We start from the raw sequence: 18,718 nt of genomic DNA on the forward strand, positions 1-18,718 counted from the left end.
TGATGAGTTTTACTTACTTACTCAAAATTATACCTATCCTCCCAAAAGCTTAGTGCTCACTAATGGCTAACAATGATTGCAAACAGGTGTTACCCCAGTTTTCTAGATTTCCTTTTCCATTTTGGGCACTCATCTGTTGTGGATGCCCCTGATCGGACACATGTACCTGAACTTACTTAGTTATTTCCCCTGCAAACAAGCAGAAGAGAAAAATAGGTTTAGGAAAAATGGGCTCAGACATGGGTACACCATTTGCTTTCTGAAATTTGCAAAATAAATGTTGATTTCTACAGTTCAAAATATTACACATTAGATCATTATTCCCTTGGCTGGGAGTTGGGTCATGATTTTTTCATCAAATCTAACCATGTTATCACTGTAGCTCCAATACAGTCCATGCAAATTTTGAAATAGATTCTAGACCTATTCACAGACATACCAGAATCAGGATTAAATACATCTAATAAAAAAAAAATCTGCTTCCTATTCCTTCCCCTGCCTTCATGCAACATTACTTCTGCTGTAATTATGACTCTGGTAACAGTACCACAGGTTAGCTGGCAAGAAGTTAATACTGTAACAGCACTTCTTAGGGAGGAAGAGTTACTACACAGACAGCAACATTTGTTTCAGCAATAGATGGTAAAAAGGTGTTAAGTGGAAGAAAAGCACATCCTTTCCCTACCCTTGTATTTTCAACATGCAATCTTAGAATACAAGAGTTCATGAAAAAAGTTCCCACGGGTATATATGCACCACTGGTTTAATTTTAATTCACAGCAGCTTCTAACTTACCTTATGGCACTTCCCCCACGCCCCCTGAACTCGCACACACACCGAGTCCACTTTGAATCCGATAAATACTTGTGTGAAATAATCAAGAAAGACCCTCCATTCAATAGATCCACCCTGTTTTCAGTCCCACTATTAAAGTAGGTCACCTATATCAACATTCTTGATGCTTTGCTGCATTTCTTTCTTCATTAAAGAGGGGCTTGAGACTGCCCTGTGCTGTAGCCAGAGAAAAGTAACAACAACACTGCTATTGGTACGCTTGGGATACGCAGGATGTTTTCCCCTCTTCCTTAGTAAATAACTTACTCTTTAGCATCTCATATTACATGGTTAGGACAGATATTTGCACCTGTCCAACAAAGCCCTAACCTCTGGAAAACTGGAAGCAAGCAAAGTAAAGAATAGAGTATTTGTGTAAAAGATGACAGCAACAGATTCACAGTTTAGACCATCAATATTAAACAAGTTGAAAGCTGTATCTAAAACAGAACAGCTTGTACACTTTCTGAAATGCTGAATATTCAGGCAAGAAAAAAAGCTGATCAAAGCCACTGAGGAAACCAGACATTCTTCCCACCGTTGCTCACTGTTTCTGAAATCACTTCACCTGGTAAAGAGCTCCAAAGTCACAAAGCTCAGGCTAAAATGAGTACAGTTCAGTTAGGACTCCCCAGAAATATCATCACTATTACAATCAGAAATTGGTTCATGGTACTGTCCATGTTGTTTGAACTGAATTAGCCCAGCCTTACTGGAAGCCTGCCTTTCCAGAATGCTGCCAGACCCTTCCAACAAAAACAACCCAAGAAGCCCTAGCTAGCTCTCCCAATATACTGTCAATCCGTTGATATCTTTCGCCAACCACCACCACTGGGTACTTGGAAAGGGAGACTGATGTACAGTTGCTGTGTTTCTGACATTTACTCACCAAGAGCCCAACTCAAAATATGTAATTTGTTTGTTTTTGTTTCCAAATGATGTCTTCCTGAAACCCATTCTTTTAAGCTGACATCTGTTCCTTCACTGGATTGCATTACATGAAATGCATGTGTATTAACCAATTACTCACACATGTATGGCTCACGAAGTTTTCCATGCAGAAGACAGAAGCTTTGAAAAAAACTAAAAAACAACACCACACAAAACAAACCAACAAATGGGAAGTAGCATAGTGGTATTTCCAACACAGACCACCTTTTTTTTTCTTTTTTTTTTTTAAATAAATTTTCACCTGCGGTATGTTCAGATCACAACTGTGATCAAGTTTCTTATTGCTCTTTGGTTTGGTCCTTGAACAACTATTTCCTGTTAGAGTACGTCTCAATACAAGAAATCAGCTGTTCTACTTCTTTTTTCCTTTTTAGTATTATTCATCACGGAAAGATTCCTTTTATTCTAGTGATAACTAGTCAAGTAAGTTTCCTCTATTAAAATAAAACCAAACCATTTTGACTATAATTTCCCCTTCAAAATAATTTATGAAGCAGTACTTCTTAGCCTTTTATTTGTATAAATTACACAACAACTATAGTTTTTTTTAGACAATGAGATGAGTCTGTATTTAGTACTTCAATCATCGTTCTCAGGGTTGGAAAAGTCTCTGATACTGATGGTAGGTTCTTGTAAGAAGGTGAAATACTGAAAGAGGAGAAAAAAAGAAAATTATTTATCTTTTGCTGAGTTTTATGATTTACCTGGAAGTTAACACATTAGCTTATACTTCTCGTCATCCCCTTCTCCAACAAATTTGGGACCTGAAGTCAAGAATCTGTTGCCCACAGCCAGCTCTTGCTTCTCATGACTCTTCACTCACTATACAGAACAAAAAACAATGACTGCACAGAAAAGCCTTTGGAAATGGCAGAAGTTAAAGCAAAATTTTATTGCTTTAAGTCTTCAAGCCTTACTTACCTTACCCACTATTATTCTTCTACCACAGACAAATTAGCTGCTCAGGTTAATTACCTTCATATTATTACTTCAAGTCCTTTGGGCTGTGGTTCTATGGATATTTTTCCCAGCATCAGGCAAAGCCAACTTTAGCATTTGCTCCACTCTAGCTCATTCCTCACCCATTATACATCTCTCAAATGAGCCAGCAATTCTATCAGTGGGACTATGCTACAAAATGGTCTCGGTTAAAAATAAATTTTGGTTTTGGCAAGGTTACTTTTAACACAAATCAGTTACCTGATCTGGTTTGCTATGGATTCACACAAATTTCAGCAGTACAACTAAGAGGGTCAGAAACACATAGGTAGGATTGAAATTACTTAAGCTGACTTTGCTCCCAAGACAGAAGTTCCCCTTTGGTAAAGATGTCTTGGGGGGGGGCGGGGTGGGGGAAGAGACATGAACAGAGGATTAGGAAAGAAGTTGAGTATATAAATTGGGAGATTTACAGTAAAAAATGGTGGGAACCATAAATATTTTATATTTCCAAGACAACCAGGTCACAATATTTATGCAGACTACTTGCAATAAAAACCACAACTTGCTACACTGTACTTTAAAAATGTCACTCCTTAATAAATGCCAAGTTTGACTGCATTTACATGTAGATTTTCAGCCCGAGCCTGACAAAGATGTCCTTGAGTCTTCTTAATAGCCCTCTTCATTTAGGAAGAGATTTTATAGTCTAGTGAAATTCACCAGGCTGAGAACCACTGGTAACTAAGTTAAACAACACTAATCAGTATGAGATATTCGGCGCTAACAGCAGCTGCCAAGTTCCTCAGGCTCTCAGAATAACTCAGGTTAGACCAGACCTCGGGAGGTCTGTGATCTAACATCCTGCTCAAAGCAAGGTCAACTGCGAAGTCAGACCAGGGTGTCAGGGCTTTATCCTGTCAGGTCTTGAAAATCTCCAGGGATGGAGACTGCACAGCCTCTCTGGGCACCCTGCTCCGCTGCTTGACTACCCTCAGGGTAAAAAGATTATGCTCAGTCTGAACCTCATTTCAACTCATGCACATTGCCTTTTGTCCTGCCACCAAGCACTGCCTGGCTCCATTTTCTCAACACTTACAGGTACTGCAAAGCTGCTGTTAGGTCAGGGCCTTCTCCAGGCTGAACAAGCCCATCTCACTCCTGTTAAGGCATGTGCTCCAGCCCCCTGACCATCTCGGTGGGTCTCTACTGGATTTGCTTCAGTTTATCATAGTCTTTACTGCAGCTGCCCCCAAACTGGATGCAGTATTCTAGGTGTGGTCTGAAGTGTTGAGTACCCCCCTAAATCTGATTCTCCGAACAGCTTTTTACCCATCTAGCTGTCCATTCGTCCAGACCATAATGTGCTATCTTGGTATGAGACTATTGTGGGAGTCCTTGCTGAAGTAAAAATAAACAACATCAATTGCTCTCTTCTCATCCCCAAATCTAGTTGTTTTATCACAGAAAGCAATCATACTGGGTCACACACGATGTTTAGTAAACCCACGTTGACTGTCCCCAGCCACCTTCTCCTTCATATACCCTGAAATGCTTCCCTCGAGGACCCACTTCATGACTTTCCCAGGGTCTAGAGTGAGGCCAACCAGCCTATAATTTCCCTGGCTTGTGGTTTCTGGCCTTCTTGAAAACAGATTCAAGATTTCCTTTCCTGCAGTCACCAAGAATGTCCCCTGATGTGCACAACCTTTCAGAGATTATAGATGGCCTTGTAAGGACATCGGGCCAGTTCTCTCAGCACCCTTTAAGTGTCTTGACCCTGACGTGAAGGATACCAAAACTGGTTTTGTCCCTGGCCTGATTTTTAGATTTTGTATGGGGAATAACCACTAAGGGATAAATCAAACACACCAGGTTCATAATACTGACAAGGAATTAATGTGTTCAGTATTCAAAAATCAATTCATATGAAAATAAAAATTTTAAAGCATTATACAAATGTCTTGCAGCAACATAATTCTGTACATTCAAAACTTCCATTTACTTTGAAAGTACTTACTCTCCAAATTAAAATAGCACTAAAGGATAAGCAAATGACTTTTGATATACAGTTTGAAGAGATCCATAAGAATGGGGAAAAAGACCCACAAATTAAATCACCAGATTTACTAATGATAAAAAAATAAAAAAAGGCAAATTTGACCACTGAACAAAATGAAGAAAATATTAACCTAAATAATTTTCTCAGAGGATAACACTCACATAACTGAATGTCTAGACTACTAACTACTCTGTTAGACTAGAAATAAACTACTGTGTAAATTCAAATCTTGTCTTATCAATTCCTAAACAGTGTTAAAAAATACACTGAATCATTTACTAAGCTCATAATTTCTAAGTAACATTTTTTAGTATAGGTTTAAATTTTACATATTAAGTCTTTTGTATTTTATTTCCCCACCCCCATCTGAAGAAAAAGATTTACCTTTTCAGATTCATCCAGCTCCTTGCTATTTTGCTAAAAGCTTCAGACCCTGGTGCTGTCATTGCTTCAAAATCAACCAGCTGAAAATGCAACAAAATAAAAAAAGATCTTAAGAAATTAGAGAAGTTTTAAGTTCTCTAATTTCAAGAACTTAATCCTCAAATATTCTTAACATATAAATTCAACTTTAAAAACATATCCTTCTTTCTGTGACAAAAATCCATTTATTTTTTTTTAATCTCTTAACAAGATGTTTGTACTAATGAGTCAGTGCCAGAAAATATTGACTGTCTTCAGCCCTTTATTACAATTTCCCAGTAAAACGGGGATATTTCTCATTTCTACATACTGTATTCCGCAAAATATTGTATCACATGATTGGTAGATTTATATTGGACTTTCCAGGAATTCTGTATTACTTCTTTCCACAGTGGGTTTTCAGACAAGTTTGATTACATATAGCCAAGAACTCTGTGCAACTTTGTATCTACAGCTGAAAATAAGTTTTCAGCAAAACAATGTTCACTCAAAAGCATTGGTTCACTAGTACTGAAACATTTAAGGTGACACACTTGTGGTTCAGTGAACTTTGGCTGAATTCAAGGAAGGGTTCTGAGAGCATGCTACCTATATTCTTGGTAAGACAGCAGTAAGCTTACTAACTATAACTAGTCTGTGCCCAGACTACTTTGTTCCTCATCACCAGTTTGGAAGTCAGCACGCATGCCAGGCACTAAAACTCTGTGGGTTTCCACACCCCACCACAACCAATACTGGAAGTTACATTGGCTGTGGCTACTGACTGACCTGTCAGGCAATAACAGGACTCTTGACTACTGGGTATCTTTGTCTTCAGAGTGGTCTGATAAGGCATGCTGTCATAAGCCTGGGACCAGAAATACCCTTCTAAGGAATCTGGCAAAAAAAAATAAAAAAAATTAAAAAAACCCAAACCCCAGTTTCATTCAACTGGGGAAAACAATTTCTTCCAGCTGGTGAAAACTTTTCTAAAAAAATGGCTTTGTTCCAATTCAGGCACTCTGTTTCAGGAAAAAATCTCAAATGTAAGAATGTCCCAAAAGCTTCCTGTAAGTCAGAAATCCTGCTTTTTAGTAATCCTGCAACTCTGCTTGCCTGCATTAAATCAGTCAGCAAAATGCACTACCCTATTAAGTCCTAAGAAGATGCATAAGAAAACCCACATAAGCCTTTTTCCTTAGCTTGAACTCCCACAAAACGGTGCAGATATCAGCTTAGTGGCCTACTGAAAAGGAAGCTTTCTTGCTACTAAGCAAGTGCAGTTTGCTCTTAAAAGCTACTAGGAGTTCATTGGACTGAACAAACTTCACTGTTTTCAGGGCTTTCTAGAACAAAAGGGAAAGTCGCTCTTTCTTCAGTTATCCACACAGGATATTTTCTTCAACAACTTTGATTCTCGCTGGAATTTCACCGATTCTTTTGACAACACATTAAAGAGACAGAAGTGCTCTCGCTCCTTTCATGCTGAAAAGGTAACACAGCTAATAGACCAATAGCTCAATAAAGAAAGGGAAACCCTTTACTGAGCAAGGTGGTATAATATTCAAATGTAGTCACTTAAAAACTAGGACTTATTTTAAATTAAGCAGAATATAGAGGGGAAGGAGAAATCAAGAGAAGTTGCTAATACATTTCTACTTACCAAGCCCTAAATGCTCTGGAACACATTGAGAGCAAAGGCAGAAAATTTCTGTTGTGTGCCAGATGAGTCACTAATTCTGCCCAAGTATTCTCAGAACCCTTCTCAAAGCAAGCTGGGAAGAGCAGCTCAGAACACTAGAAATACTTCAGTTACATATTTGTAATTACTGTGGGACACAAACTGCTACAATTTGACTAACCAGAATTGCACATACTATCTCTAAATCTCACCTGCTGACAGAACAGCAATGATATTTTCAAAACTCTCTCAGGCTGCAAGACACCATAGTATGCAGCTAACTCAGCACCAGTAAAGAAGCATGCAACTTCTGTTCATTCTTACAGCTCCTTCCTCGCATTTACAAGTATGACTTCCTCCGTTAAGGCTGAACCAGTGTATTTTGATACTTGCCTTTCCTTTAGGGATTTTTCCTGATACTTCTTTTCCACTTGCCATTAGTGCTCCCATGATCACTGAATAAGCTATCACACTTAAAAAAAAAATCAAGACCAAGAAAGTACAGTAAAAGTATTTCTATAATGCTCTTTTTAGACTACAAAACAAACAGAATATAGTACTCTTTCATAGAAGGCTAGTAAAAATTACTGTGCTAGTTACTTTATTTTAGAAGTAAAAATAACCATGAAACACTTAAAAAGTGAAATCACTGTTACTTTCCAACACCATTGGAATGAAGTCATGATCCTATGGAATTTAACTACTGAAAAGCACTGTTTCTACAGTAGTCAGAATCATAATTTCAGACATGAGTTCTTAAGACTCCACAGTGCTGAAAACAAAGCAAACGCCTGTTCCCAAGAAGCTTAGCTGTAGCCCAGAAGAGTTTATGAACTCTACTGCAACAGAGCTAGAGGCACTGTAAAGCTGTTCAGTCACTTTAGGTTTTTTTAACTTTTTTTTTTTTTTTTTTTAAATTGGGAAACTCAGACAGAATTTCTGTTAATTTTTACATTCTGTAAGATAAAGGCAAAGTCTGATTATAAAAATGATGTCTCAGGATTTTTTAAATTTTATTTTCTTCTGAACTGTGTTTAATAATAAGCTTAAAGATCTTAAGTGCTTTGTGGAACAGAGGTTCATAATAGTCTTAGATGTAGCCAAGTTTGAATTAATCTAGAATTTCAACTGACAGCATCTGCAATGTGGGACTTTATTCTAGGGTTTCATGGGTGACGCTAACAGTTGCAATAAATTACTAAAACAATATTTTAGTGTATTTTATTAAGTTATCTCAAAGTATATTTCATCTTAAATACACATTTTGGTAAAGCTTCTTGAGTGAAATTACAGTGGTGTAACATCACATGGATTAGGAACCCAGGCATTACAATTTAAAAATTACACTTAAATCTGTGAGCTGAAGTCTATAAATACAGACTACTCATCATTTTAAATATACATGCAGCTATGAATAGTTACCACCGGCATTAGAAACTAGCTTTTAAACCAGTACTAAGTCAGTATCCATCGTCATGGCAGCACAAAATGAGAGACTGTGCAGGACACACAGCTCAACCCAGAGCTTTTTAGCTTTTTTTGTGTTAGAAAATATATTAAGGTACTGCAACACATGGACATTTTACAGTGTGTATCCAAGACAACAGACATGATGAAGACAATCACTTACCTAGATCCTCTTGAAAGCGGCATTAAATTATAGAAGTAATAAACTAATGACAGGATCAAGTTGCAAACAGCATCTACTTCCTAAGCAAGAGGAAAAAAAAAAGTCAATTAAAGATGATTTAATAGAGAGGTAATACCATATAAAGGAACACATACTGGAAATTCTTACAGTACTATGCTTTTTTTTTTTAAAGATCCATTTAAAATGTGAAAAATGTCAAGCTAAGAAGTTGAAGTCTGATTAAGAGATGTTTAAGAAACTTGTTTTGTTATATCTTTAAAATTCAGGTGAAACAGTTTATCTACACTGTGTTAAAGGATGAAAAATGGAAAGCACAAACTCAAATGTAGTCAGATTCTCACTGCAACACAAATCAACACAAACAAAATTCTAGTGCTTCTCATGAATTTGTGTTACTTCTCATCTTATATGTAGCCATCATGAGCCAAATCGTAAGTAGTGCCTATATGGATGATGAAACAGTGAACACAGACCCATGAGAAAAATAAAGAAAATAAGGGGAGGTGGGGGAGGAACACAATGTGATACTGAGAACTTGTCTGGACTCTGTTACTGCAGCAAAGCATAGCAAATTTTAAAGTAACAGATAGAATTATGGCAACTTCTTATGGTATTTTTCATAATTGGGTTTAAAGTAGTCAATTTTATTACTTAAATCTCCATCAAAAATTATTAGAACAGTGACTGTTAAACAGAATGCATAAAGACATAATAGAATTTTATCAAGGAATTCATCATTTCCATTAAACCTGCCTTACCCCCAGATCTGCAGACAGAATTAGAATTTTTCCTTTAGCTGTTAGATCCTTATATAGTGCATCTATTTCCGCATGATACAGTTGTGTTCTCTCTTCTGTTGTCTGAGTTTCTACTGAAAATAATACGTTCCCCACTCTATCAAGCAGATGAAACAAAAAAGGAAGTAAGATATTTTTTGAATGAAACTTGATGCATAATCTAATATCCAGGGCAAGTTACAAATATACTACAGTTAAATACCACATCATAACCTTTCTCCTATAATTTTTCCTTAAGCAGGAGATTACACGCATTGCCCCCCTTTTAGTTTAAAAAACCCAAACCAAACCACACAACACTGAATTAAAAACTTTTTGTCACATTGTAAGTCTGTCTGAAAGAATACATAAAGATTGCTGTCTAATCAGAGATGAAGTATTTCCACTGAGGAATACCTGACAAGCATTCTTGTTTCACTTAAAGTGTAGGTAAAAAATAAGAAACATGAAATTTTCCAGTATCTTCATGGGCTTGAGATTTTTTTTATAGAATGTAAAGTGTAGTTTTGTTAACTTTTAAACTACCAAAATGGAATTGTTTTGGTATAAAAGCAGTTACAAACTATGGATCAAAACAGACTGACTGATACAGAACAGTTTGTGCAGAACAGTTAGACCACTCTACTGACACCAAAATATTTTACCCCCAACAGTGAGGCCATATATTTAATACCAATTTACTGCATATAGGCATATGGTTTAGAATGTAAAATTAAAAACCAAGAGATATATTAACATTTCAGAGGAGAATTTTGGCTTCCATGCCACTCATTGGAAGCACACAAGTTTTGGGAAAAATTCCAATGCATAGAATTTTAAATTTTAAATAAGCCAAAGTTCTTAGTAGTAGGACTGAGCTTCTGAGCTTCAGATTAATGCTCATTCTTCAGGAAGACAAGCAGCCAGTATCCATAAAGTGAGAAATCTACTATTTCACCCAAAGAGTGGCCCAAAGCCTCCTGATTGTATCCTCATACATTCAGGTACTAGCTAAATTGACGTTTGCAGATAGAAGGTCTGCAAACATCTCAAAAATAAACATAAAAAAGGCCAACAATCCAAATAGAAGAAAGTCTCTTCCATGCTTTGATCATAGACATTTCCATTCCATTCAGGACTTTTCAGTCACCACAATGCACTAGGTCTCACAACAAGAAATGTATTTTGATATGGATAAAGTCCAAGATATTTGAGATTTTTTTCCCCTTTAGGCATTTTATAATCTAAGATGAGCAACAAGGTGTCTCTTCACTTTTGTGCTAAATGTTAGAGAATCATCTCAACCGGGCCTACTCCACCAGTGGTATCCCTATTCCCTCTTTGTTAGGCAACACAACAGGAATCAGAATTCCTCAAATGAAAGAATTTTTAGTTATTCACAAAAATGCCACTAGTGAAAAACAAAACCCGCTTTATGCAAGTAGAAATGGCATTTGAGAAGCTTAATTGCTAATACTTCAGCATTACTTAATGTACCTGAACCCCTAAAAATAGCAAACATACTTATCTCCTGTTATTGTAATTGTGAATCCATCATATTCTTTCCCTTGATCCTTGAGGCTAGGGACTTTTGTGTTCACAGTGAACCCATCTCTTGTTTTACTGTTAAACTGCTTTCAAAAGAAAGAAAAAAAAAGAGTAACATCAGAATGAACAGAGACAGACTGCCTAGCTATTGTTTTGAAACACCTGAAATACATGGACCAGAAATTAAAATGGACAAACTGAGGGAACAGGACAACTACGCTATTTCATTTATCCTTTATTTCATATTGAATGGCAATCATAAATATTGAATGAGACACACTGACATTCAGCTTTACATATAGCAAATATAAAGCAGCAATGTTTATGAAAAGCAACTGTACAAAGCAGTCCGAGTTGTACAGATTTGTCCCCAAATTGCATGTTGATAGTAACCTTTTGGTGTAACTATGTAAATGCAAAAGCAGGAATTTGAGAGCCTGTTTTAAGTTTACACTAAGAAGTAGCTGCATTAGTCCAAGTGTGGATTCCAGAATACAGCTCACAGCAACAATTTCTTAACTGTGATACAGTTTCAATTAATGTTTATTCTCATCAGAAGGAAAAATATCAAAGTTTAAGAATTTTACAAAGCTACATTATCTAAGCGTAATACTGTAGCCAAAGAGTTGTATAAACCAGACAAAACTGTATTTAAGTAAAGCCAAAAGCCCAGCATTTGACATACAACATTCCTAGCTACCCAAATAACTGAACTACATCAATATTAGCAGACATTCATTTTATACAGGCACTATTAATGACTATTATGCAATAGTGCTGAATGAACTACTCAAGCAATTATTTATTTTAAGATAGAACTTGTGATCCAGGATGTTTTGTTTAAAGAGCATCTGCATTTATTTTAAAGAAACAAATCTAAAAGCTTCTCATGACAGACAGCATTCCACTTTGATACAATTTGGAATGGGATACAGGAGATTCAGGCCAGACCAAAATGTACAGGTTATGAAAACCAGAAAGAGTATTTGCTGCTAGTCGAGACATTTATTTTGAAATTAGTCACGTATAGTCCACTATGTTTATGTATTTTCATCATCCCCTTGGAGTAACCTATATTTTTAACTCCACTAATAGCATTTTTGCTGGCTTACAATTGAACAGCAGCCATATTAGGTGCTCTACAGGGCCCTATTTGCACATTTGTGTGTCAGTAGGGAACATTTAATTGTCTATCCACCCCAACATCTACTAGCTCTTCATCAGAAGTTTTTGTTTAGGTTCACTTAGTATCTACTTGGCTTCATCTTTCAAGGCCAAGAACAAGACAGTAATATAAAAAGGGTCTCCAAAAGTATGGTATGTTCTTTGAAGACACTTATATTAGTAATACATACTAAAAAAAGCCATATAAAAATTGAGTGCTTGAGCCATGTAGCTTCTGTAAAGATATCTGTAGAGCACAAGTGAGTGAGCACTACTACTGTGAACAAATCCAAACCCAGCCAGTCTACCAGCAGTAGCAGCAATGTATCTTCCGAGAGCTCTGTTCTATGGCAATCTGTCAACTTTGCTTAGATATGAAACTGCAGCACGGACACACCCGGTAAGAAAGCCATGAGTTTGTCTCTACTTAAGAATGACTGTTTCTTCCCAAATTTTATTCTATTCTAAATAAAATCCTGACCAATCCTTTAAAATGAAATACTTTGTAACAGCGTTTCCCCAAACTCAAATACTTGCACACCGCTCATCCTAGATTAATTTGGGAGAGTCGGGGGGAGAGAGGGAAGACCTTTTACTTAAACCCAGCTCAAGCCTTATTACTCAAGTGGAGATAAGAGTTAAGAGTATAAATAATTTTGCACATCATATATCCAAAGCCTTTCTATGAAGACCACCACCAGCAAGAAGAAATCCTGCAGGTTTCCCCACTCCTTTTCTGACAGTCTTCCAAGGCACAAGAATGTAAACCAAGATTTCCTTTCAGATTAGCTATCAGTCACTAAAGGCAACTATTCCCCCTGCCAGCCCCACCAGGTCCTGACCTGCACCTAAGGTAAAAAGAGCTTCCATGTTCCCCATCTTTCAGACTCACATCTTCGATTTTTTCCTTCAAACTGTACAGGCATACTGTGAGCCCATTATGGTGGATCTGACCACAGACCCTCCTGGTTGATAAGGCTGGCTTCAAAGAATTGCAAAAACATTTTGTCTTCCCATCATTTCTTTACCAATGCACAGTTAGGCCAAGCCTTTCAAATATACATCACACATCTGCATATATCAAAGGGAAGGTCATACCCTACACATGCAGGTTTGAAATAACCTGAGTTAGTGTTTCCGGTTATTCATTTTAAGCTTATACATAATGGTTATATTCTGAGGAACTGGATATCTCCCAGAACACATTCTATTATTTTTATAATCTTTTGAAGTTTTTATTTAATTTACCTTCATTATGGGAAGAAGATCTTCTACTTTATGTACCTTTTCCAAAGCTTCTCGAACCTCTAATAGTCCTTTTGGATTATTAGCACTGGAAAAAAAATAATTAAATATGGAATCGCAGTGGTTGAACACATGTAGCATTTCTGGAAATCCATCTAGCTTTAACCTAATTAGCCATAGTGGAATAAGTTATTGAAAGTTATTTAATTATTTCTTTGCTGAAAATCAGTTCCTTCATACATGCTCTCCTATTCTTCAAAAAGCAATTTCCTCCTATATCAGCTCAGCTTATTTTTTCAGTTTCAAACCTCAACTTCAAACTTTGCTGTTGGCCACTCTAAAGCACTGAACAGTGTTTGCATGAGTGCGCGTGGGCAGGGGGTTGTTGATGAGGAAAGATGGAAGGATAGAGTTAATGTTAGAAATACTCTTCTCAAAATACATGCATCTGTGTAGCCTCAAAAGTATGTAAATACTACAGATGCAGGCAAAGCTGGACCTTGAAGAAACCTACTGAACTACTGCTTTAGTATTTATTAATTACTGTACACCCAGATTTTAAGAACAGAATTATTTTAAAAATCACAGCACAAATTGTTCTGGTATAAGTTCAAATGCTGCTGGCTCACTCTAAACAAACTTGCTCCCAATAGAGCCAGACTTCCCAGTTACTACAGAACTTGCATATCTTCAGCAACTATCATAAATTTTCTAAAACTTAAATGTTTTCAACTGTCATATCTTCTGCACTTTCATTTTTTGATATAAGTAGCATAATGAGATTGAAAAACAGAACTCTGTATTTAATAAATGTTACCAGGCCAACGAAAAATTAGAGTGTTTAAAGCTAAAAGAGTTTCTTCATTTTTAATGTTATCAGAACACTGTTGCTACAAATGAGCCATAGGTGGGGAAGACATTTTACTCAAAGAACTGATCAAAGTTTTAAATAGATACCAACATCAATTTTCAGATTACTTTTAGTCACATTCTTTCATTCAAGATTCTACAACTGTCTTCTGTTCCAGGACAAAGTCTACCAACCTATCTATGTAACAGGTAGTAAAGATTCTCTGCTCCAACTACTTTTCAAACACCAGTTTCAATTAAAATTACCTTCCATATCATCTTTTCTCTTTTTTTCTCACTCCTACTATTTCATAAATTGATCTCAATATTCAGAGAAACTGTACACTATTCTACCAGGAAGAAACCCAACATCTTTAATAAATCATATTTTTAGAAAGAATTGAGACGCACTCATGCCAAAACTGTGGGTACAAATTCAACACTGTTATTACTTTCTAGGTATACTGTAATTCACAATGTTTCTTCCTATTAGTTTAAGTTTCTTTACATGGCAATGAATAGGATTTTGCATTTCCAATAGAAAATAAGACAATTATAGATACCAAGAAAACTAGACCTTACTGAAATTAAGAAAATATCCCTCAGACTTTCTCAAATGAATATTATGTAGATTTCAAATCAGTATTACCAGGGGAGTAAGGCAGGGGAAAAAAACCACACCATATCAGTAGTTTACCCATGATAAACAAGGATCCTATCTTTGATAAAATGAAGAATTTTCTCAAAATATTCCAGGTACCGCATGTTAATGACCTGTCCCCTACAAAGAAAAGAAAAGGGTTTTTAAAGTCTTGTTTTTCAATCCAACATTTCAGGGTTAAGACACAAATATTACTCATTAATATTCGACAAGAGTTTTATCCACAAATTCTTTGTAAATTAAAGGATGAACTAGAGGTTTGTCTGAAAAGGTCAATTGCCCATCCCCCATTTTGAATATAGATTCCACAGTGAACTTGCAAAAGCTCACAAATCATTAGTGGTGGTGTTCTTTGATAAAACTACATTTCATGCGATTTTCCCATTTTCAGCATGCCCATGTCCAGTAAATCTTATCTATATGATAATTATAAATTTGTACAAGGATATAATCTCTCTTAGACAGTTATTTACACTCATAGATATTGCAGAACTAGGAGAGTTCAATCTGCACATTGATTTACTTTGACAACCAACACTCTCCAGTTTACATAGTTGCCAATGTATATGCTGATCTGCTCCGACAGTCCACATACATTTTTCTTTATTCACCTATGCCCCTCTATATTGAAGTAATTTTGCTTTGACTCCTAACAGTTACAAGTAGTAACTGTTAAACAAAAACATCAAAAAGGTGTTGTTTTTTCCCCTTGGACTACTAAGGAAAAAAATGTACATTAAAAACTTGGTAGAAATCTGCTAGGATTATAACCACTCTGAGAAGAAAAATTACATACCATTATTGCATTTGTAGGAGTCCTTCCTCTTCTCCCAGTCTACAAAACAAGATTTTATAAAGCAAACGTTATCGCTCTCTGTGGAAGCAAAACCACTGTCAATCACAGGAAGGTGTGTACACCTAACTTTTTTTCCCCCACTCTAAGTGATTTTTGGCAGCTTAAGTCCCTGTCTAATGTCTCATTCAATGGTCTCACACTTTAGTAGGCCTAGCCTCAGAATAATGGCAGAATCAGTCTTTAAAAACTGAATTAGAACACATATACATATCTGCACATAGGAAAGGGAGGTAGGGAAAGCAGAAGGATGAAGACAATCTATATACATAATTTGCCCTTGTTGTACGTCCCATCATTTTCCATCTGTATTAAAAAACATACGTGTACAACAGGCAGAAGCATGTCAGTATAAGGAACTGGATTCTCCCTTAGTGGTGTCTTGGAAAATACATGCAAACCAGACCTATCATTCCGTAAGGCAATCTAGAAGCAGTAGTACCAAGAAAAGACTTGGTGGGTGGTCAGAAGTGCTTTGTGTTTATTCCCACTCTTTCGCCTTGTTTAATAAACACTAACACCAAGAATTCAAAACTAGTAGTGTTCCAGACAGTGCCTTCATTTTTTTTTTAAATAAGAATATTGAGTATATAATTAATGTTTAGCTGATCCCAAATCCTTGTTTTGCCGATGAAAATAACTTAAGCTTTCAAAAACATTTTCTCTACTTTAAATGAAACGTGGTAGCTTTGATCATTTAAGGCAGAAAGGAGAAAAGCTGAAGTCACACTTGTCTATAGACCCATGAAGTAGTAGTGACAGCCAATATACTTTCATCTGGAGAATGCTAAGATCTGGAAGCCTATCAAACATTGTGAAGGGCAAGATGTTTCTTACACACCTTTAACAAAAGGTCCCCAAATTGATTTAAAACAAAGTTTTTGTTTTCTGACACTCTCCAAACATTTTGCCACTCTGGAAAACAATCTTTCATTCAGCAATCACTGAATGCTAGTGCCTCTATGCAAAGACTCATTTGACAGGAATCACTGAACAATAATGGACTTTAAATGCAAAGAATTCTAAGTAAAGAAAAAGGTTATGTTAACAGATATCTAACCCAAGTATTTTTGCACACAGAAATTACTGGTGTACAATTTAGACCAAAAAAAATCTAGAGATATTTTGAGCTCATCATGATTAGATCTGTTATGAATACTAAAAGAACACCCAACTACTATTGTTACACTTCTTATTTGACTGAACAGCTTGTATCTTTGTATATTTAATAACCATGAAGGCTGCCATTTGTCAGCCTAAATCTACTGTTACACTTGGTTTTCAGGTAGCCATGCTATTGGAAGAATTCAGCCTTAGTCATACAGTTATGACAATAACTTTCAAATCATAAATCAAATATAAAGCAATGTATGTCTTCCTGAAAATGTCAAAAAAACATAAATTGATCTCAATTATCAACAAAAAGGTGTTAGCTCTGTAGCCTATTAATATCTTCAATAAGCAGCCATTTTACAGTTGAGTAATGCAAAAAAGAGATTATATAGATCTGTATAATCCATTAAGAGTACCTGTCACTTAGAAATCATAATGGACTAGAACATGCTTCAAAAGTAAAATAAAATATATTTTAAAAAACCTATTACCGCTTAATACATTATTTCTTTTATCCCTCACCTCATGTGCAATCATCAGGAGGGAATCCAATAGCAGAAACAAATCACTACGGAAAGCTGACCTATGAAACAGCTATGACTTGGGATGCAGAATGATCAAACAAGGACGGGTTTCCAGAATCAAAAGGGATGCAATCACCATCCAGCACTAAAGTATGATCAACTCCTAAGGCAGGGGGTGTTTAGGCTGCTTTGAATCTATTGTTCCTTCCAAACAAGCACCAAATCAATAATTTTCAGAGAACCACTACCTAGCTATCAAAAAAGCATGACCAAAATGCTGATGAGATCTCCAAAAGCCAAGGCTAAGCCAAAACCAAAAGGTTAGAATTAGATTCACTGTGGGCCTACCATTCTGAATGTTCATGAAGCTCATTTTAGATTACTATGAAATCACCAAAACAGCTGGAACAGTAAATCATGAGTTTTGCTAACATTCTCTAATGAGAAAGACAAGTGAAGTACTTTGGCCAGTAAAAAAGAGTTGCTGACACAGGCATCCAGTGCAGGGACACATTTCCCCAGATTAAATGTTCAATGTTATTTTCAGCATGGTAATCAAGTGTTGTTACATGAATCCCCTTCTGCGAGCACAGGTCACCTAGAAATGAAGCTTTTACTCTCCCATTTAAAATAAAACCAGGAAGAAACAGATGAAATACGGAACGCATCCTTGTCTCAAAGTACAGATGGTTGTGGTTTCTGCTGCATCGTATGTGTGAGAAGAGAGAAATGCAGCAGTGGCAAAGATGGACAGAGCCTGAAGCCCAAATGTAACACTTGGCTTGAGGGAAGAAAGAAGCCTGAGCACAAGACTGTTCAAGCAGCAGCACATCCTGCAAGGCAACTACTGATCTGCAGTGGAGTTTAACTCTACATTGTAACCACTCCCTAAAGTAAAGGGGAGGCTGCTAGGGTCCATTCCATCAAGTGGAAGGAAGAACGTCGACAAATTCTTGTTAGCCTCTGTATGTGTACATTGGAATATCAGTGGTTTTCTCTGCCTGAAATAATTCTTGAGAAGGCTTTGCCTCCCTTACCCTCCTTTTTCCACATGGCTTCTCAAAAAAGAAAGCAGTAGATACAAAAGCAGAATGATGAGATCAAAGATTCAATACTTCCCATGGTGGGGGTGGGGGAAGGAAATAAGATGAAACCTGGCTAGATATTTACCTACACAAACACACTCTGCTCCTGTGATTGACAGTGATGTTGCCACATTGAGTCTCACACTTCTACCACTTCATGGAAGGTAGCACTGACATGACTACAATACTGAGTCTTGCAGCATGGGAGAAGATGGAACGTACAACAGTGGTTGAATCTCTTAAATTTTACCTTTGTTTGAAAGTGCAACTGTTACCTTTCACAGGTTACTTATTTTGTCATTTTTGCCTTACTTTGGCCTGCTCTGAAAACAACTAAAAGAACTGGTTTTCCTCTCTATTGTAAATTGGTATTACAGCCA

The 18,718-nt window shown here is 36.5% G+C and overlaps 1 protein-coding gene across 2 annotated transcripts in view; it reads right to left on the reverse strand.

Moving 5' to 3' along the window:
• Positions 1–2,282: 2,282 nt before the first annotated feature.
• TTC13 (tetratricopeptide repeat domain 13) overlaps positions 2,283–18,718 on the reverse strand; it is a 42,067-nt gene continuing 25,631 nt past the window's right edge. Inside the window, exons 16-23 of one of the 2 annotated variants that reach the window (XM_049830893.1) lie at positions 14,800–14,883; positions 13,257–13,341; positions 10,821–10,927; positions 9,279–9,414; positions 8,500–8,579; positions 7,263–7,341; positions 5,171–5,250; positions 2,283–2,433 (exon numbers count right to left, since the gene is read on the reverse strand). In XM_049830893.1, coding sequence (XP_049686850.1) covers positions 2,310–2,433; positions 5,171–5,250; positions 7,263–7,341; positions 8,500–8,579; positions 9,279–9,414; positions 10,821–10,927; positions 13,257–13,341; positions 14,800–14,883 — 775 coding nt within the window. In that variant the 3' untranslated portion in view covers positions 2,283–2,309. Of the gene's footprint in view, positions 2,434–5,170; positions 5,251–7,262; positions 7,342–8,499; positions 8,580–9,278; positions 9,415–10,820; positions 10,931–13,256; positions 13,342–14,799; positions 14,884–18,718 lie in introns of both variants that reach the window. The other variant, XM_049830892.1, reaches the window with a different exon arrangement.

The sequence above is a fragment of the Accipiter gentilis genome, chromosome 28 (assembly GCF_929443795.1).
Source record: "Accipiter gentilis chromosome 28, bAccGen1.1, whole genome shotgun sequence".
Taxonomy (NCBI): domain Eukaryota; kingdom Metazoa; phylum Chordata; class Aves; order Accipitriformes; family Accipitridae; genus Astur; species Astur gentilis.